The 21,830-nt window shown below is 38.7% G+C and overlaps 1 protein-coding gene across 1 annotated transcript; it reads right to left on the bottom strand.

The window, feature by feature from the left end:
- Positions 1 to 4,185: 4,185 nt before the first annotated feature.
- LOC311269745 (moesin) lies at positions 4,186 to 21,083 on the bottom strand. The gene is made up of 13 exons (XM_084374113.1): positions 20,703 to 21,083; positions 11,895 to 11,978; positions 11,017 to 11,112; positions 10,600 to 10,874; positions 10,413 to 10,496; positions 9,741 to 9,887; positions 9,513 to 9,609; positions 9,252 to 9,415; positions 8,988 to 9,118; positions 8,740 to 8,900; positions 8,503 to 8,595; positions 6,637 to 6,867; positions 4,186 to 6,385 (listed from the first exon to the last, which is right to left on the bottom strand). The coding sequence occupies exons 1-13, from the start codon at positions 20,712 to 20,714 to the stop codon at positions 6,221 to 6,223; spliced, it is 1,740 nt and encodes a 579-aa protein (XP_084230239.1). The 5' UTR covers positions 20,715 to 21,083; the 3' UTR covers positions 4,186 to 6,220.
- Between the last annotated feature and the right edge of the window lie 747 nt (positions 21,084 to 21,830).

Raw genomic sequence — 21,830 nt, 5'->3', positions numbered from 1 at the left:
TACGAACTACACATTTTAATACAGTTTGATCTTTTAATACATGGATTGGCTCTTACACAAGACATGCATGTGAAAACATTTAGTATAATAAGATACATTTAGCATGTTTTTTTTTTTATTTCTCCTAACAGATTATTGTCAGTGACACTCAGACCACTTTTTAAAGATTTATTTTAACCTCGGTATCCTTCTGGGTGCAAACTGTGTCAAAATAAAATATAAAAATGAACTGAGATCACACCACATGATGCAATCAGAGCCGCCTTACCTGTCCTGAAAATAACAATATGTGGCATCTTTTGCTTCTGTGCTATCAGCCTAAATAAACAGACTAAGCGCAAACTTTGGTGCAAAAGATTTTTTTTCTTTTTTGTCAAAAAACCTATAAGCAAACCTCTCTTTTATTCAAACATCTCTATGAAGGCTCTGTCAAATGTTTTCCACATATTTAAATTGTCATGTTATAAAACAAACCTTCCTGTTCATGAAAATGATGATAGAGTGAAACATATGATCAAACAAACTTCCTTGTCTACGTCCATAAAAAAGTTTCACAATAAAAGCAGTTCAAGCCATTTCGAGTCTGTTGCCGGGTAGATCAACCTGTGGAGTTGGCTGCTCCGTCTCTGGAGTAACCCAGGAAGGGTTAAAAGTTGTCGACTAGTGACACCTCACTTGGGGTATTTGACAAACTGACACTCACTGAAACAGAGTGTCAAACTCAGCTTGTCAAATACACTAAGTGGGGGGCCTGTTCTGCGAAATCAAAGAGGACTCTGTAGAGTAAATGAACAAGACACAGATAGCACTCAAAACACGACTTAAAAACATGCACATATTTCCCTTTTTAAACATAAACAAATCATTATTGTGGGTACACATCAATGACTTACCCATCTGTTACCTGAGTGTTGAGCTCTGCTGGTGTTTGAAGCAGACGTGTCCAAGTGCACTGCTCCTCTCTCCCTTTCAAGAGTTCACAATGATGACACCCTGCACAAGACAATCCGTTTGACCATTGAGCTGCGGCGCTGCAAAGAGGAAGTCAAAACAAGGAAGATAACTGCAAAGCTAGCTCTCAGGAAATATGTGGAAATTAAGTGTCAACATGTCAGGGTTGTGAAACGCTGTTGAAGGCTTTCGTGGCTCACAGCTTTTGAGATAATGGTTTGCTGAGACATATGCGACGGTTTTGCTCGCCCTTTGTGGCAGTCATGCATTCTTACTATTGTGTTTAGAAATGTGCATATACAACTGTGTCTATACGGGTTTATAAACTTCACTTCAGTAATTTAATGACCAACCATTTCAGATCAGTCAGTGTGGAGAACAGATGGTGTTTTCTGTTCAAGGTTACACTTAAGAGTGATGTTTAAACTATGAGATCAAATAAGTACCATGGTCTATCGCTGCTCTTGATACCCGTTAATGATGGTGACAGTAGTATTTTTCTCCCCTCATGTGCTATTAACCGTCACTGGCCATTGTCTGCGCTTCCTGCTTTAAGGACATGCATGAGTGTTTAGTCTTCACTGTTGATTGATGTTATATATATCAGCCCCCCTTCTTTGATACAGAGCACACAACTACTTCCTTTCCAGACTCCTTACATTTCAAGAAACATTCTGTAAATATGACTGTAACTTTTTATTGCCATACCTTTTAAGCATTACCCACAATTTTTTTTTGCAATGGCCAAAATGTACTAAGCACAGAGCTGTGTAACTTCCTCATGTCACTCTGGACCAATGCACAATGAATCACTCACTGGACTTCCCTCTGAAGCTACAACTGTACTGTATGTTCAGCTTCCTTAATAACTCAACATTTAATATACTGTATCCCAACTGTTCAGTGTCGATTGTTTTTCTTGTCTATGCTAAACTGTTTTAATGTACCTCTATCTACTGTACCAGCCTGATCAAAGGGCTCCACAGATCTCTTTTTTAGCAGCAAGAAACAAAAAGGCCCAGATAGCTCAGAGAAGCCAAGGCCTGAACTAAACTTAACTAACAGCTCCCACCCTGGTTATAGCAGTTAGTGTAGTATGGCAATCAACTACTGTCTGATGCATCGTCACTCTCCACCTCATGACTCTTTGCACTTTTAGCATGCACTTTAGAGGCTCCTTTGACCCAACTTTATAATGATTCTTGTCCAAATACCCCCAATCAGGAAGTCACCAGAACCCTAATACAGCTCTGCATATGAACCACCTTCACTATATGCTGAAGTCTACAACACATAGCCTCCTGTGACTCAGCTACTTCTGTAAGGTGAAGTGAATGTTCCTGGTATATGCACGCAGGTCATAGAATAGTATAGCAAAGCATGGCATAGTATAGTATATTATAGTATAGTATAGCATATCATGCTATAGTGTAGTATAAAATGATGTAGCATAGTATAGTGTCATATTGCATAGTATAGTATAGAGCATAGCATAGTATATCATAGCTTAGCCTCACGTAGCATAGTATGATATGGTATAGCATAACATACCATGGTATAGTATAGTATAGTTTATCATAGCATAGTATGATATGGTATAGCATAACATACCATGGTATAGTATAGTATAGTTTATCATAGCATAGTATAACATTACATATAAAATAGCAAAGCATGTCATAGCAATGTATAGCATAACATAGACATGATATAGCAGATCATGTTACAGTATAGCACAGTATGGTCTAACATGTCACAGCATGGTGTTGCATAATAAAGTATAGTGTAATGCAGTGCAGTGTAGTTTGTATCTTGAAGATCAACAACTGTTACAAAATAACTTTAGACAACATTTGTACGTTTCGGACCAAACTATGTAGTTTTGCGCCTTTTGTGCTAAAAAGGATTACAAATTCCAGCTATCAGATGAAACCCTCATAATATTTGATGATATTTACAACAATAGAGTTCCCATCTGACAAGCTGCAGAAGACTGAAGAAAGGAGAGCTATTTACAGTAATCCTGTTTCTCCTTTTATGTGAAACACTGAAGTATGATACAGCAGGAGTCATGGCAGCTTATCTCTAAGTGGCAGTTCAGAGCGTGAACCATTTCAACACCCTTTACAGGCCACTGATACCACAAATATAGGGGAAGTAGGAGATGAAAAAACACCACCTCCCTTTGGTGTTGAGAAAGAGATGGTTGATTTTCATCAATGTGTTCATCAAGAAGTAACTGAATTTCCTTTAGTACAAATTCTTATTACTACATCCATTTAGTTAACACAACTAATTCAATTTGGCACGGAGCAAGTACACTGCAAAGGCACCTTTATTTTCAGTTCTTTTCATCTAACATGCTGATTGCAGAATGTTGCAAAGGTCATGAGGTGTGGCAGTGGAAACGTGCTCCTATTTAAATAGAATAGGCAGAATCTCTCAGCCGTGACACTCACATTCATAGGTTTTAAAATGCAAATCAAACGGCGGGCATTTTAACTGCATGCCTGTCAGTCATAGGGTTTGTTATTTATATTGAGTTTTGAGTCTGAACCTGAATGCTCCAAGCTGAATTTCAAAAATGTAACAAAGATGACTCTTTCTTTTTTTTCATAGCGTGAAATGTCAACTCTGGGAGAAATTTCAGTGCTTACTGTTTGCCATTTTAAAATGTTTGCAGAAATATAATTCACAAAACCATTTTTATATTTAGAGAGGGTCTGGGTGGTTTTTAATGCCCTGTGCTGCCTTGTTATCTTATCTGGTATTTTGTGCTATCTTAAACTATTCTTTGAGAAAAATTCACCTCAAAGTCACATTTCCTCTTTAATCTTTTAACATCGTCTGTTCAGATATGGTCACTATTGATTATTGTAACTTTTATATTTATGAAAATCCGAGTATAACTGGCCAGACATTTAGTAATGTGAATAAACTGATCCACCTTCAAATTGTTTCCATGTTGCTCTCACTGCAGACTGAGGGCAAACTGCCACCATGTGGTTCATTGCAAGACTGCAACTTCAAGTACAAGAAGTGGATCTGACGAGTGTGAGTAAATGTGAACATACTAATAAACTGCATGTCTAGATACATTTTAAGATATATCGAGTATAATGATGCTTACGAGACAGGACAATAACACTGGTTTAATACTTTAGTTATCACAAAAATTGCAGCAACGGTAGTTAGAACAGTAATATTAAATGCAAAAACACACAAGAAAAGAAATACAGTTTAATTTGATTTTTATTCATTGGTGAAAGGAAGACTTGAAGCAGCAAGATCTGACCTGGCCAAGGCACTGTCTGTCAAATTACAATATTAATCAGTCGCTTTTTGATTCAAGACAAAATATTGAGTAGCATCTTTGAATACATTTCTTTCACACATGATGACTTGAGTCCAGATTGATCTTTAACAGAAGGCTGTCAACACGTGGTGCTTCAGGTAGAACATACAATGCAGCATTATAAAAGTTATTGTCAAAGGCATGGAAAGGTATCCAAAATAGCAACAACTGCATTTTTATCATTCATGGCAGATACACGAACTATACGCAGCGATGGGCGAGAATACTGTATATCAAAATGCATCTCAGTACAAACGACAAATGTTCAGAGAAATCAAAATAAAATAAGAAATATTTATCACTAAGATACATTCACTTTGAACTTGCAAAATAGTGTAAATAAATCTTTCAAACACGAATTTCTAAATATCTGAGAACAAGCAAAACCCTTTAAGTGGAATATGGAATCTGGAATAATGGCACTAGGATAAACGTTATGTTCGCTCCTTTGAAAAATGTTTTGGCCTGGTTTAAATGTAACATGAACAGAATTAGCATCACGAAGTAACATCTGGCTTGTCGGTCCTATCACAGGGTTAGGGGTGTTGCTTGTTCCATCAGCTTTCTATCACAGCGCGAGCTGTTCAATTAGTCTACAACACAACACTTTTCAAAACGCTGTTCTCTCTGAGCAAAAACTGCTATCTTTGACGAGTACTTCTAGATTTATAATACAAAAATATCCTAAGCGGTGTCTATCTTTCACCTTACACAATTTTATCACATCTGAAAAATCCAAATTACAAAATACACAAATGTAATTAAATACATACAGTATATCAAAAATGCATGCATTGGAAATGGCACCCATCGAGGGCGGTCAGTCTCTTCTGACTTGTTTTTTGCAAAAGTAAGCTATGGTTGTCCAGTGCATGTTTGATGAAGTTATTTTATTTTATGCATCAAATTCTACGTGGATTTTGTGGAAAAGCACTTAAGATTAAACTACAACTTTTACCTTTGCAGATGACTTTATTGGGATCTGTTTTTTCCAACAAAAGCCAACTTGACATGATAATTACAGTGTAATTCCTTATGCTGTACTGGTTATATCAATGCACAAAATCTGCATTTGATTATCAAACAACATCCTAGTGGATGAGTGGAATTAAAAGCGGAGGAATACAATTCTTGAATGAACAGTACAATCAACTTCAAATGTTATGTCAGATTTTTAGCTGAATGCTGTATTGAATTGATGACATTCATTGTAGACAGGATAAACAGTCTAGCTAGTTATTAAAATGCTTTTCAAACACTAGTATTAAAATGAAATTGATCCTTCATATCACCTTGTGAGTGGGGTGAATACTGTATGATCCTTAACAGTTACAGTCAAATGAAGAGTAAAAAATAATACTGCTCTGTTGATGCTCCACATAGACAGTTCAGGGTCATATTAAATGTAATCGCTTATGAAGATTACAGTGCATTTGGTTTTAAAAGTATGGGAAACGGACCACTGGAGAAATGTTACTGTCTGAAAATCCAGGTTGCTGTAAAGAATGTGTACATGTGTCTACAGGAAAACATAAAATTTGAGCCTTTTATTTTTAAATCATGATCAAAAAATGTGACAAAAAACATAAAGAAATTCAAAATGCTTACTCAATGTGTCATGAAATGAGGCCTGAGCCCGTAACTAATATGCTACATAAACCCCTTGAGAGGAATGAACTAATAAAATACAGTATGTCCCTTTTCAACCAGTGACTTGCCTAAATTCAAAGTTAGGAATGATAACAAATGGAGTTTTCCCGATCCATATTTGTACATTGTGCTGTGCTTGTGCGGCCACGTCATGTCGTGGCTCTGATTTATTTGGGAACAGAGGAAACAGCTTGAGTGAGGCAGGACTGCAGTCCAGGCAGAAAGGCCCAGCAGTGTGGGCTTTTGCAATAGTGAACGCAGACATCACATGCATTCGAACTCATCGATGCGCTGTTTGGTGTTTCCTGACCGGATCTGTCTGAGGGTCTTGTACTTGTCTCGTCCTGCCTTCATGTTCTCTGCGTGGATCATGTCATTCACTGTTTTCTTGGTCTCGTCCCGAGCGTTGGCCAGCTCTGAGCTTAGAGCCTAGAAATACAGTCATCACAGTGTTAATGTGTCTCACACTGTTATGTTATTATGAACCATTATTTCTGATATTTCTTTTCTGGTGTGATTTACTTCAACTAACTCTTTTATTATCGTCAAAAATCTGACTAAAATACACTTAAAAAGCATTTGTGTCCTGTAAGATCTAAATTATACAATTATCCCTCCGATCTATCAATCAAATGTATCTTATATATAAGATATGAGATATACTGTAAGTGAAGACTTACGAGTAGATGTTTCTGCAGACGTTCGTTCTTCTCAGCCTCAGTCATGCGCTCCTCTTCACTGCGGTCCTTGTACGTGGCGGCAGCTGTGAACTCTGCACTAGCCTCTGCGCTTTCCTCGTCATTCTCGTCGTGCTCGTTCTCTGCGTTGAGGGGCTCCTGGACGTGAGCCACCATCACTTTGTTCTTGAGCTCCTCTTTGGTCTTCTCCAGGTCCTCCTGCACCATGGTAGCCTGAGGGAACAGGGAATGAGATGATGTGTTATATTTTCAGGGCTCGCTACAATTTCTACTACTATCTTTGTTAAAATAAGTAAACAGAGACTCAGTGGATCTTTAATGTCCCAAAGCACTGACAACACTAGTTGTTTTTTATTTTATTTAAAGAAGCGCTAATTTTCCACTTGCCAAACACAGATCTTGTTTTTCTGAGTTTGTGTATTTTTTTGAGTTGGTGTTGTAATTATCTTTTGTTATTTATTCATTTAATTGAACAAAAAAATTACAATGGAGTCATAATTAAATAATTGTATGGAAGATAAAGAAGGAAATATTACAATAAAGTATTTTTAAAAAGTCTTCAGCAATGCTAGCAGCTCTGGGAAGTTGTACTACTTCTTAGAGCTAAATGCTAACACGGTAAAAGCTCACAATGACTATGCTAACATGTTTGTAATTTGCAATGTTGTAACGTTAATTATTTCACCATCTTAATGCATTCTAATATTTGCTAACAAGCACTAGAAACAATGTAAATATGAGGCTAATAGGAATATCACTAGTTCTGCTGGAGATTGGTTATAAACTCAAGTACTGGACAGACAGAATTTATGACACTATATAAAAAAAAATCAGGGATCACCAAAGTTATTATAATTCATCCTGCGGGAAATGGGAATGTTTGTAACAAATAACATGTCATTTTATCCAAAACTTGTTGAGACATTTTTCCCCTTAAAGCTAAACATGGTGACCTCATGGTGGTGCTAGAGGAAAGAAATCTGTGACTAATCAGACAACAGATCATTTGACTTATCATTTTAGCTCTACCCTTCTGGCTATGCAAGTTTAAATTATTTTGGTCACTAAAAATGTATTATTAAAATACACTAGCAATCAACTTCAGCCACAGGGTAAAAAATAAAATAAAACTGATGTATTTAGGCTGCCTTATTTTCTCCATTACTTCTTTATTTCTTAAATACTTTGGAGATACAGTAAATGTTCAGACATTTATATATATCAGTAATTCAGTATAAGCCTCAATGCTTGTGCTATAAGCAGCCAGTAATAAGGGCCAACTATGAGTAAGACTGGAATTTCAGCTGAACGTTTGCCAAAAATGCACAACATGGAAACCACCACTTAGCACAGCATTCCTGCCAGAATATCATAATGGTGCAAAAGAGTTGAACAGGATTTCCTTCACGCACAGACAGCCGTGACCACCACGAACAGCATGACATGAGTCATAAAAATGAAGGGGCTGGGCTGGCACACAAGGCTTTTACCAAAAAAGTCATGAATTGGGCCGTGGGCTTTCACCCCTCCTACCAAAAACACACAACAAGAGCTCAGGAATGTCTGCCGTCACTGTATGACGAAATAATGCCTGATGGTTGTCTCATTTATTAAGCTCATTTTGGAATGCTGATATAGCTGATCACATGACAAAGGCACTATTAATTTGTATGTATGTTGTCATAAGACGTCCTAAATAAAATGGTGAATGCAGCAGCGCAGAAATGATTGTTCCACTTGGATAACATACGACTTTCATGAGAAAATGACAACTTTATACTTGTTTAGGAACATTTAAAGGGAGAAGACTATTGGGTTACTATAAAAAAGGATAAATTCAGATCATACCTTCTCTTGCCACTGCGACGCCTCTTCTTCCTTCTTCTTCTTGGCATCCTCCAGGAGGGAAATCTTCGAAGTCAGGTCAGCCAACTCTGTGGCCTAAAAAACAAACAAACAACACTCTCTTTTAGATTCTTGATATTGATATTAGAAGCATAATAACTCATAATTTCTCAGTGATGAAACTTTTACATATTCTCGTTTCAGTGCCAATGACTAGACAAATAGTTTTCCATGACTGACCAGGTGTTCTTGGTTCTTCATCTGGTTCTCTGACTGTTGCAGAAGTGCCACCTTGGAGTCCTCAGCACTCCTCAGATCAGACTCCAGGCGTTCAGCCTCCTCCTGAGCCCTCTTCCTCTCCAGCTCCAACTCCAGAGCCTTCTGTGTTTGCTCCTCCAGCTCTGTGCAGACACACAATCTATAGGTAAGTATCACCATTCATTACAGTACAACGACAAGCTTTCCTTGAACACTGACAGGTCACCCACCTTGTTGGGCTTTCTTTGTCTGCTCCTCAATCTGCTTTAATCTCTCCATCAATTCTTCCTTTTCCTTTTCAATCTTCTCCTTTTCCTTTTCTGCAAGTTCTCTTTTCCTCTTTTCATTCTCCAGCAGAGCTCTAATGAACATAGAAGATGTATTAGATGTATTGGATGGATTGGACATTCACACTTTTACTGAATTATATCATGTGTCATCAAATCTGCATGCAAAATGTCTGTAGACTTCTCTGATAACAGCTTGAAACTTACCTCTCCATCTTCTTGTGGTTCTTCTCCTCCCGAGCCTGAGCCTTCATCTGCTGCACCTCAATGGTGTCGGGTTTGCGGCGGCGCATGTACAGCTCATGGTTGCCCATGCAAAGAGCCAGGATGCGCTTGTTGATGCGCAGTCTCGGAGCGTAGAAAACAAAGTCCTAAAACAGCAACAGTATAGATTTGTATTAGTTCTAACACGTAGACAGATGATTTACCGATTGTTAACAAGTTGTGTTTTATCAAGAGTTAACATACAGGTGCTTTCTTGTCAATTGGTTTGATGACAAACTTCTTGTCATTGAAGGAAATGTTCCTGATTTCACTCCAAGGAAATCCAATTTTGGGAGTCATTCTGTTGAAGACAATACAAAAACAACAACTCATTGAACAGGTATTGGTACTGGTAAGAATTATAAATGTTATAAATACACATTATGTGCAGCATAATGATTTTGAATTATTACTACAATTGGAATCACTTACTTGTCATTCTGTTCATAAATGTTGAGCCCCAAAGCGTCCACTCCCAACCACAGCTCTGTTCCTTTCTTATTCTTGATGTTGAAGTAGTTGACTCCGTACATCTCGAGATCTTGAGCGATTTTCAGATACTCCATCATGGATTCCTCTCTGTGGACAAACAAGGCGTGTCTTTAGTACATCAGAGAGACTGATTAAGTAGCACAAAAGTCTAAAATGGTGAAGCTTTGAAACCCTAAGCACATGGTGTTCTACACTCTGCCTGACCCTGATTGCCATACAGACTTAATCAGACAACACTGAGCTCAAGGTGGCATGTCCCAGGGAGGTGTTCAACAAGGCTGAAAACAAGCCTTGAGAAGATCAACGCAATGAGGAAAAAGCTAGAAATAGCACACCATTTGACCCCGCAATGAACATATTGCCTTACACATCAATGTCAAAAGCCAGATGTTAGTGGGTGCTAGCAGGTTTCTGTCCAGCATGAAAGGTGTTTAATAGGTTGTTTAGCAGAGCTCCAGCCAAGTATAATCAGGTGCTATTGTTGTGTTCCTAAATATACACATTTCAGTCAGCCTTTTGGGATATGAGTGTGAAAAACCCTCTTGAAAAGCGTCTGCCCAAACCGTAAGTGGGCAAAGATGTTTCTCTTCTTCAACGCGTGTCAGTGGTTACCTCATCATGCCCTTGTGTTCTTCGTGCCACACTTGAATCCTCTCCTCCCACTGGTCCTTGTTGAGTTTGTGCTGGTCCAGAACTCTGACAACACAAGACATCTGAGTGTCAGAATTCATGAGGGGAAACATGGCTCACACAAGCACATCCACCAGACTTAAACTGGCACAGGTGAAACCCGTGTTACCTCTGAGGGAGCAGCTGTTCACTGGACAGATAGCCTGGGGTGTGGACTTCCTTGTTGTAGTCGCCGTACTTGGCTTGCACCGCATAGGAGGCCAGGAGGACTGCTGTCTCTGGAGGGCAGTAGATGTCGTCATTTAAGATTCCCTCCTTCACCTGCAGGAAGAACAGCCGCTGTGTGGCATCCTGGATTAACTCTTCTGACACATCCTCAGGGAAGAACTTGGCACGAAACTTAAACAGCAGCGGGCTTTCCTTCCTCACATCCTGGGCTGTCACCTAAAATTAAACATGACACGGGTCAGGGGTAGAGGTCACGCTTCTGTAAACAGACCTGGGTTCAACTGAGTAATTCAGTCTTAACAAAGAAGGACAAAACAGTGCTTTAGGCATTGTTGTGAAGCAAAAATACTTAAGTCACCTTCTTATTCAGCTTGAGCCATGTAGAGAAACCCTTTGTATCCTGGTACTGGAGTCCAAAGTACCACACCTCCCGCAGCCCAATGGTCTTTACAACCTTAAAATATAAAAGCAGAAGTGTTATTAATGAGCTTCCCCACCAGAAAAAATTAACAAACAGTGTTCTATAACAGGTCTATAACAGGCTGTTTGTCAGGCTAATGAATGTATGAGGTTTCTCACACACTTACAATCATCAAACACAAAATATGACAAATAAAAATTATTCTGAAACTAAAAAAAGTACTTATTTGGAACCAAGAACATTGGTTCACATGCAAACACGGTACAAGCTTCATTTATTGATCACTATTTAACCCTATGTTGTATAATGCTAGTTTTTGTCCCTTTACGCTACTCACAAAACAAGAAATTGGATAAATTAGGGCTTCAATTCATGATTATTTTCATTGATGATCAATCTGTTATTTGTTTGGTCTATAAAATGTCAGAAAATGGTGAAAAATGTCAATCAGCCAAATTCTAAAAGCACAACATGACGTCTTAAAATGTCTTGATTTGTCCAAAATCCAAAGATATTCAGTTTACTGTCACAGAGGAGTAAAGAAACCAGAAAACATTCACATTTTAAAAGCTGAAATCAGAGTGACTGTTGACTTGAATGAGAGTTGACTTATAGTTGGTGATAATAGTTGAAAATTAATTATTTAATCGTTGCAAAACAGTAATATATAAAATATAAATGGGTGAATACATTAAATAAGTCATAAAAATAAACTAACATAAATGCAAAACAAAATCCATTACTTGTGCTTCCACATTCAGTTTTTCTTGCTGGCATTGGAAAGCACATCACAGTCAGTCAGAAGTTTCTCTTACCTGGTCAAAGAGTTGCTTCCCTGTTGTATTTGGCTGAATGGCGAACTCCAGTTCAGCATCCATCGTGGTCACTCTTACACTAATCTGAGGAAGAGAGCAACGGGGAAGAATGAGTGAAAATCTAAATCAACAGAAAGCATTTTGGGTAAAGTGGACGCCTCTCTCATATATCATTGTGATAAATTCAACCCTCAATTTATATGCAAAAGAAGAGTGTCATTATTATTTTGGGCTTGATCAGGAGATTAAATTTTTTACTTAAAGTAACTACATGTAGAGTTTTAAAATTTAAAATTTACGACTGGTGTATTTATTGTAGTTTATAATAAACATTTTCAATAAATAGTTCTCTTATTCTTGTGATAAAAAACATTGATCTAAAGCTCAATTCTGAGGCTGTTCTGTAAATAGTTTTCTCATAAGTAGTAAAAACTGCAACTTCTCCTCAACCCATATCAATTTCCGCTGTAAAATAACAACTTCCAGTTAGTCCCACCACATCAGTTTTAACCACCAAGCATTCAGAATATGTATACAGATACAGATGATTTAGTTGGGTGGCTCAGTGGCTCATTGGCTGATTTTGAATTAAACTCATGGGAAGGTTTTGAATAAACTTGTGCTTAAGCATACCAAGAATTTTTTTATTTTCTATGTAAAACTCTCAAAGATCATGTTTCATTTCTCATCTCTCTCAAGGTGTATGCAACAAACGTACCAATCTGGCTCATGTCTCAGTATCGAACTTATCTACAGGAAGTAACCACATCCTCTGGTGGCTGGGCCTTGTGCGGCACCGCTGCTGAACGCTGAGCTCTCATGAGAGTCGCCTACATCCTGTCATGTATCAAGCAACTTGTCAGCTATATGCTGTAAGTGAGGTACTCCTTATTTAGATGACTTGAAATGTTGATGCCAAACGTTGAGTACATTTTTTTGACCTTTAAATCCCCATCCATGAGGTCGCCCAGGCAGAGTTTAAATTGATTCTGTACTTTGTAAACTGACCATGTAGGCCTTTCTCATTTTCTCTGACCTCTTAGAGGGGACGAAAACAGCAGCATGCAGGACTATTGGGAAATAACTGTGCAGGCTGAGGCCCACGCCTGCCCTGAACAACAATGGTATGCATTATTTCCCAGTTGCAGGGCTGATTAGAGTTGCGTTCTTTCCCATTTATGTCAGCAGGACCCCATTTACTACCCAGGACACTTGCCCCTCTTGTCACTTCCTGTCATCACTGGCTGTTAGAGTTGCAGTGAAACCTATAATCTGGGCCTACACTGAACTCCAACACACATCTGCTTGGAATCATTCAGACATAGTGCTCTTTAAACTGACAATCATGAACTTCGATGAACATTTTTCCGTTAGTGCAGCAGACAGTAGTTCATGACCACCCTGCTGGGGTTTAAGCGGTTTCATTTCCTGAGTCAGAATAGCTAATGTTGCATGAAAAAGGAACTACACCAGTACATTTTCTGCCTGGTTAGGGTGTGTCCCTCATGGCCAGAATTCAAAAACACTTAACACACTATTATTAGCACATGCTCAAAAACACCCCTCTCAGGCTCACGTGTCATGTTTCCATGACTTACTTTTAACAGTTTTTAATCACACCAAAACAACAGAAATAAATTCTTCAACTTTTATCATTTAGATGCATATCTAAAGACCAAATTTGTTGTATTGCTATAGTGTATTTTTGATAATTTCCTCTTTTAATAAGCTCTCAGCTTGTTGTTGGACCTATGCAATGTGAAGCTTTCATCAAGAATTCTCTACTTTACTGACTGAGGCTTTCTGTTGTTTTAATATCTCCACTTCCTTTATCCTTACTCATACAGCTGTGTCCGACTACGACTACTGGCCCCGGGGAAATCATAAAGGTCTCATCTCCTCTCATGTCAGTATAACTGACCTCGGATTTATGAAAACCAACTCATCACTTCCTCATAACACTTAATCGAACATGACGTGGCATTTTCGAGGCAATTCTTTATCCAAATGTACAACGGATATGTTGAAAAAGTCCTGACCCACAAAAAGGAACATTTATCAGAAACCGAAACCCTAATGACGGAATTTCAATCACATAATATTTAACCATTAAATGGTAAAAAAGTTAGTGACTTATTGTTAAAAATACTGAGTATCCAAATCAGCCTCACATCCAGTTTCAAGATATCCCATAAGCCGACTTACATAATTGGTCATAATGAAAAACTCCTCTTCCCTTTCAGCTCACCATATCAATTTAATGTTCCGTGTTGGCAAGCTAACATTAGCAAATCAGCACCAAACACAAAGTGTGTTGGAAATTTTGGCCTGATGATGGGCCAAATGAAAATTTAAGGGATAACTAAATTTATTAGCTTCATGGTATAGTTGTTATTTCAGTCTGAACCAAAGTGGTGGACAGACAAACTAACTGACAGACCAAAATCTGTATCTTAATCACAGCTCATGTCAGTTTTCATACAAGCTGTAATGCGTGAAACTATTTGATAAACCGAACTAGCCAATGATGGAAGGCTAAAACAAACTGAATTTAGAAAGTTGTATTGACACTTTCAAAACAAAAAAAATGCACCATCATCAGTAGGAAGAAGACAAGTTTATATTTACATGGCCATTAAGAAGTACATGCAACAATCAAAGAGTTCATCTAAAAGTGAACCCTGAGAAACACACCAGGTCACCAAACCAGGAAGAGGAAGCGAAACTACTGACACAGAAGAGGTGTGATTTCAATTGTCAGTTACGCCCAAAGCTGACTCAGGCTTAGATGTAGAAGTACAGTACAACTACCAGACTTTTTTCTCCATTAAGATGCACTCTACTCAAACATCATACTTTATGTGTGGTCTGATATTGCGGTTTTCTTGTTGTTTCAACGACAACATAATTGATGTTACTCCAAGACCATCATTACAACTGAGCAAAAAGTGATAAAGTCTGCTTGGAGAGCAGGTTGTGGTGGATGAACGGGTTAAGCACACTACTTTTGTACAACATAACAACTTGGTTAGGTTTAGGCAGCAAAACTACTTGGTTAGGTTTTGGTAACAAAAGTGCTAGGTTAGGTTTAAGCAACAAATCTACTTAGGTTTAGGTAAGAAAACTATTTGGTTAGTTTTAGGTAAAATAACTATTTGGTTAGTTTTAGGCAACAAATCTACTTGGTTAGGTTGAGGCAACAACATCCTTGGTTATGTTTGGCCAACTAAACTACTTGGTTAGATTAAGGCAATACAATTATGTGGTTAGTTTAGGAAAAGATCACTTCCCCATCACTGTGAAAGTGTCAAAAAGAAGAAATAATAAGAAGAAACATAATAAAAGTAACTTTAAAGATACAACGGTTGCTAAATGAGTCATGCACCTGAGTCATGCCTTCCATAACAGTCACACAAGGTCAGCAACTAAGGTCAACAATTATTTAACAATGGATAAACCTTGTTACCACAGTAACCATGCTAGTGACACCTACCACTACCTGATTCACATCTTATCTGAATGACAAATGAAGGCAACGGAAACATGATCAACATGTGAGACATAAGAAACTAGAGTCAGATTAAATCCAGTCAGATAAACCATTTACATTAAAATGTACAGTTGGTATTTTAATCTTGTCTCTCCCAGCAGCATACAGTTAACAGTTAAGGGTGATGCAAAGAGAAGAATATGAAGAGTGAGAGTGTGGTAAAATGTGAAGCTGATGACCTATCCTGTGTGAGGCACAGCACAACAGTCTTGTTGTGTTACTGCTTGCAGCCAGTAATACAAGAGAAATCATGTGAAAAGCCTTGTGAGCAAGACAACAAGCATGTTTATATCCTCTAAAGCCTATATACAAATATTACTGTGTTTATGGTGAGTCTACAGGAGAGTATCTATTCTACAAAAAACAATTAAGTTCCTAGAAGTAAAAACAAGAGTAATGTTATTTCAGAAGGCTGTATTTCTTCTTTGTGGCCTGGTACAGATAAAATTGTCACCTGTCTGCTTGAATAACACTGAATGTCTTTGGAAAAAAAATATCAATGCCTCGCCCTCTCTGTCTCTTAGCATTAAACCATGGAAACCCTATGACTGATGAGAACAAACTGGGTGACAGGAAGTAGGTGGATGGAGAAGAGGATGAGCCTCTCTAAGCAGGCGACAGTACACACACAGGGGAAAGGGTCTCTAGGAGCTGTTTCCCAAGATCACTTCTGTAAATTACTCAAATGACGCTACAAGGATAATCAAAAAGATTGCAAGTTGTTTTTAATACAAAATGGTCATTGTGGTAGAAACTAAAGCTTTCTCTCCAATCAGCTACATCCTGTTGAGGGACTAGTCCCACATTACTCCATTAGTTATGGTATTTTTTATTAGTCTGATGCTACTACTTTTAGCCACATTGACTATGTTCCCTGAGCTTTCAAGTACTTGTCCTGTTCTGGCTGCCTTCATTGTGGTGATATATTGTCATCCGTCTGACCGCTGCCTGCCATCACATTGCCAACTGTTCACCTTCTGTTGACCAAGTAAGGACTGTTTTATCGCTGATGGTTTTGTCTGCCATGTCTGTTTTTGGGTTTAAATCCATTGTTTTACTGATATCTATAGAGCTGGGACAGATCCAATCCAATATCGATATCAGGCACCGATGCTGACGTAATTCACTTATCAAATATCATATTCATTGTCTGAAAGATTGTCTGGTTGAAAATGCGTAGACCCAACATAGAGGTGTTAATGCTTGTCTAAATATGTTCTCAAATATAAATTTTTTCATAGACCAAATACAACTTTACAAATACTCAATTTCATATTTACAGAGTGGTGCAACCCATCATAAGCCCAGTGGCCTCCTTTCATTTCTTCTGTGTAATTAATGATTTAATCCTAGTTTAGTCCTTCAATTAGATCCAAGCTGGCTCGAATTTTTGCAGGTCAGTGGGGCATCTATTCCCCAAACTCTTAGTGAAAGTATGTTTATGTTAATCCTGAATGTTCCTCTTGCAACTAACCATAAGAATCAGTAAAGATCTAGCTGGTCCGTGAGGAATGATTCTGGATCCTCAGCAGATCCAACATTTACCACACAAACACAACAAGACATCCACTGATACAAACCACCAGCTCTGTTTGCAGTGTGCAAATATTATGTTGACTAACGCCCACTGTAGTGATCTGCTTATACTATTCTTTCATCATGTACACAGTTTGAAGTTTGCTGGATTAAAGCTTGTATAACATTCAATAATGATTTATTCATCTCTCATGACATTGTAACATATAATTGTTATTTTATTTTAGTGTCTATAGTGGTAGACTATATCCTAAGCATCAATACACAAAAAACAGAGGATTAGAAGTATATTAGTATACAAGAGATTTTTTTAAAAATGAAAGACAACAAAATGAACAAGAACTTACTTTCAGAAGTCTGTTTTTCACTCAACCTCCAACCAGAAAACATTGGACTAGCTATTTGTGTGAAAACCCTGCAAGTTTTGATTGCAGTTTGTCCACCACCTCTGCCTCCACACACTGTTAATCTGCTCTGCTATGTGCAATACAGACTCATTTAATCCGCTGCTTGCATACCTCTGGCTCTTTCCATTTACCATTTCTCCATGGCCACACTTGTTAAAGGTTTGGTCTTCCTAGCAAGAAAACTGCATCTGTTATGATTTCTACATAATGGACTAACATGGTAAGTTTAAAACTTAAAGTTTGGTGTGATAATAATAATAATAACAGGCTGTCTGCATTTGTGGATGAAAGGGTGCTTTTTATGTGATTAACATTTATTCACAAGTTGGTCAAAATCAGGCTGCTGTACTAACGCTGTAATGTGTTTAACACTCAAGCATTAAGTAGGAAAATAAGAGAGTGAATTGTTTTTGTTATTAAGGCTCAATTAGTATCACAAATACATCTTTTGGGTAAGATTTTGGCTAAAAAAACCAAAAAGAATAGTGTGTTTCTTGTTCTGTTTAGTGCTTGAGAAAAATCTGGTCTAAACCTGTAATTTGTGACTTCTTCCTTAATAGCCGCAACATTACATCAGAGCAAAGTCTAAACAAATAATATGCTCTAAACTATTATAGCTCCACTGAAATATAAAATTAGCATTTTAAATACTGATAAACACAGATGCACAGTCAATCCTGAGCTTGTTGCACTGCTGTAATGCAATCTAAAGTGGAGCATGGCATCTGAGGAACACGCTAGGGGAAAGCAGGGAGGAGAACAGCCAGACTGTGATGTGAAAGTCCATATAAGGCTGCAGACGAGGAAATTACCAGAGAGGAACTGATGTAAGTGCAGAAACCTTGAGTCACAACATGACTTCCTTGGGAAACTGAAGCACTGCCAACAAAAGTCCAGCAAGAAAAGGCAGAGTTTCTCAATAATTATTGCTTTTATGAAACATCAAGGTAGTCACAGTTAACTGAAAATCAAAACTGGGTCACCAAAACAGTTAATGGAAAAACTTTTTTTTAAAGCTGTGAATCTTTTACTTCCTGAGCTGGCTTGATGTGGATGGGGCGAAAAATTGGGTTTACATATTTCACTGGGGGCAGAGTGAGCTTTGGAGCATTTGTTGAATCAGTTTATGTCGCTTCCCTCTTTCAGGCGCGTCGTCTAATGCCTCTTCACATGGCGCCGCAAGCTTTACTAAAGGACACAGACCACTACTGTACATGACCACAGAAATCACCATCCAACAGGTGCAGTGACTGATTCCTTGAAGAGATAACGTCACATATAGCCTGATGTATTTAAGGCTTTGCTCCATCTCAATAAAAGGCAAAATATAACTTCTCTTGGTGGCCCCTAGTTTATATTTTTGGTATTGTCTAGCATATCCCATGATCCGTTTTGTCATCATTCATTTACCCTGTTTATTTTCAAAACCTCTGCAGCTTCCTCCTGACCATCTATTCTTCCCACTACTAGTTTCCTCTTTTCTAACCCTTTACTATATCCAGGCTAAAATCTCTGCTACACAGCTGCACTTTCCCTACAATATCCCCATGCTTGTGAACCTCTTGTGACCGCCAAACTGCTTCTTTTGAGGTCTTTGAGGTGACCAGCTGTTCCTTCAGTAGCTACAAAACAATCTGTGGGCCACTAGTGGCCCAGCTGCACTCTGCAGAGATTTGGCACACTAAGGGAAAGGACTAAAAATATCAAGAGCATAGTAAAACGCGTTATTTAAATATTAATGATGATAATACTTATTAGCTTCGCTGCTGCAAAGAACATCTGGCTAGTGCAGACATTGTTGTGCTCAATTTAAGACAAACAGCATACCGATTCTTACAAATACCGTGTCACTGCTCACATGTATTTTGAACATAATATTTGTGTTATTGTCTTAAATTGAAAGCATTTGATGAATAAATGTGCCAAATTATTGTTAATCACTGCTTAATAATTCATAGTTATGAAAGGCCTTCACAGCACAAATTTAACTACTTCACAAACGACTTACACAAAATTAGAAAGCTTATTTTAGAGAGTAATTCCTTTTGGTAATAATGGGTACGTGAATGCCCTTTAAATGCCAGGATGCTGTAACATTTTTTCTGCTTGACAGCTGGAAAAAGTATTGAGGAAGTGCTCGCAGAAACAATGCGGCAGGAAGAAAGCGGCTACAACCCCTGGTACCATTTGTATTTCTGTTTCTAATCGGGAAGTACAGCATTTCATAATTCGGTTGTCATGATACATTAGCAGCGATAAGATATATAATCACTGAAATCTCTAAAGAAAATGATCTAGTACCACACTGGCCTTGTTACTGGCTGCTCCAAAATAAAGATGGTTTACATAACGTGGACCAAATTGCTTACTTAAACCACATACCCAGGGGTGGAGATTCATTTATTCATTCAATTCAAAAGGCATTTTGCTGAGTCAAAGCCCAACTCGTGCTTTCAACAGAGGCAGACAGGAGACATGGGTACGAACTTTCACTTCTGTTCGCAACTGACGAAGGCATGGGCCGAGCCATGCTTGGCTTTGTCTGTGATATCTTTGCCTGACCCTCCTTCTCTTTGTTCACACCAGCACCAGGACAAATCTGGTCGGCTTCTCCATTTGATACCACAGCTCAGAACAAAAAAAACATGATCTCTTTCCATCACAGTGGCTGTATGGCATAATGGATCTCAGTGCCTTCCCTTGTGCCACCTCCCTGTTGTAACTTTGCCTCCATTTGCTCCAGATTTGGGAAGCACAAACACACACACACACATACAAACACACACACACACACACACACACAGCTGGCCTGAGTGACAGTTGAAATCCCTCCTTGTTAGACCTGACTGAATAGGAGGCCTTTAGGAGGACTAGCTCGCCTGCTACTACAGGCCACACAGCCACTTCCGCTGGACACGACTCCAGAAACGTGATTTCAGGCTTGTGGAGAGGAGTTGGTAGTAATGTAAGAAGGTGCCGTACAGAGGCCAGCCGCCTGGATGAATGAATGCTCTGATTAAAGGCGCTAATTTTTAATGGACGAACAGGCGGGAGCGCGCACACGCACACACCTAACGGAAAGTACCCCGGTTGGTGCTCGGGTGAGCTGGAGGGGATGTAGAAGAGTTTAAAATGCTGTAATATGTACCAGAGATGAAATTACGGCTAGTTTACGGTTGCTAGGAGGTAGATATGTCAAGCTAGCAAAGTCCCGGTGAGAATTTCACAGAGAGGCGGACAAAAAGACGGTAGTTTTTTTTTTGTCTCTCTTTTTTTTTTTTTACATGATAACGTGAGTGCAGCTTTCATTCTTACCGTCTTCGGCATCTTTCCTTCCTTTCACGTCCGGTTCAGCTTTAACAAACAAAAACTCGTTAAATAAGAGCAGTCAGCGAGAGAGCAGAAAACTTTTTCCCATCAGAACAACGGCGCCAATCTAACGCCCTCCCGTCTCCAGGAAGCTAACGGTACTTCTAGCTTCAGCTCGAACAACTGCCCCCCTTTCGACCTGGTTGCTCGTCAGAGACTGTTTTTTTTCTTTGTTTCGCCTTAAAGTGAAAATGAACTGGCGCTTGATTTCCTGCTAACGGTACCCTCGACTGCAAAAAAAAAAAGAAAGAGAAAAAACCACACCCAGGCCGATGACAGGACAGCAGCCAGCCAGACTGAAAGAGAGGGCTCAGGCCAGCAGACTCCGCCCGCCGCAGCCGCATCATCATGGCTGCAGTCAGTCAGGCAGGCAGTGTGCTGCCTCTGTGCTGCTGTCTCTGGTCTCTGTCGGAGTCCAGCCCTCACTCTCACTTTCAGCAGACACGTTTCACACAGATCTGTGAGTAATGCAGAAAATGATAGAAGCAATGTGTTGTAGCCTGCAAGTACATCACATCAATACATTTAAGCAGCCTCTCAAGAGGTGCACTGACTTTTTCATCACTGTCAGACGACCAGACTTTTCAGAGGTAATTGCACAGGAAATTGTAATCAGAAGAGAAAGATCTTCATTTACGTCTTCATGTCTAAACAAACTAAATGACTGAATAAACAAACTGACCTTACAGGACAACACAATTTCACACTTTACTTAGTTTATATTTTGGAACAGCTTGTTTATTCAGTAATAGAACATAAATATTTCCAAGTATGTATTAATACCTCATTATTATTGTAAATATTAAAATTCTGAGTTTGGATTTGTCTCCAAAACTACATAGCGCCCTTTTAAAGGATAAGTTCACCCCAAAACAAAAGTGCAGTCATTGTTTACTCACCTGCATGCCGATGGAAAGGTGGGTGACGTTTTGTAGTCGACAGAACCTTTCTGGGGATTCACAGCAAAACAGCATTGAGTAGCCTATCCTCCGAAACAACTGAAGTAGATGGGGACAACCAGAAGAAAAACATAAAATGGCTCATCCAATATAATACATATCCCCGGAAGCCCAG

This window comes from Pagrus pagrus, assembly GCF_965226575.1.
Source record: "Pagrus pagrus genome assembly, chromosome: 14".
In the NCBI taxonomy this organism is placed as follows: Eukaryota; Metazoa; Chordata; class Actinopteri; order Spariformes; family Sparidae; genus Pagrus; species Pagrus pagrus.
Note: the sequence above shows the minus strand (reverse complement) of the source record. Positions and strands in the feature narration are given on the sequence as shown.

Coding starts and splice junctions, on each gene's coding strand:
- LOC311269745 (XM_084374113.1), bottom strand. Junction 10,875..11,016: donor GGCTCAAGCTGAATAAGAAG/GTGACTTAAGTA, acceptor GTTTAATTTTAG/GTGACAGCCCAGGATGTGAG. Junction 10,497..10,599: donor GAACAGCTGCTCCCTCAGAG/GTAACACGGGTT, acceptor TTGTGTTGTCAG/AGTTCTGGACCAGCACAAAC.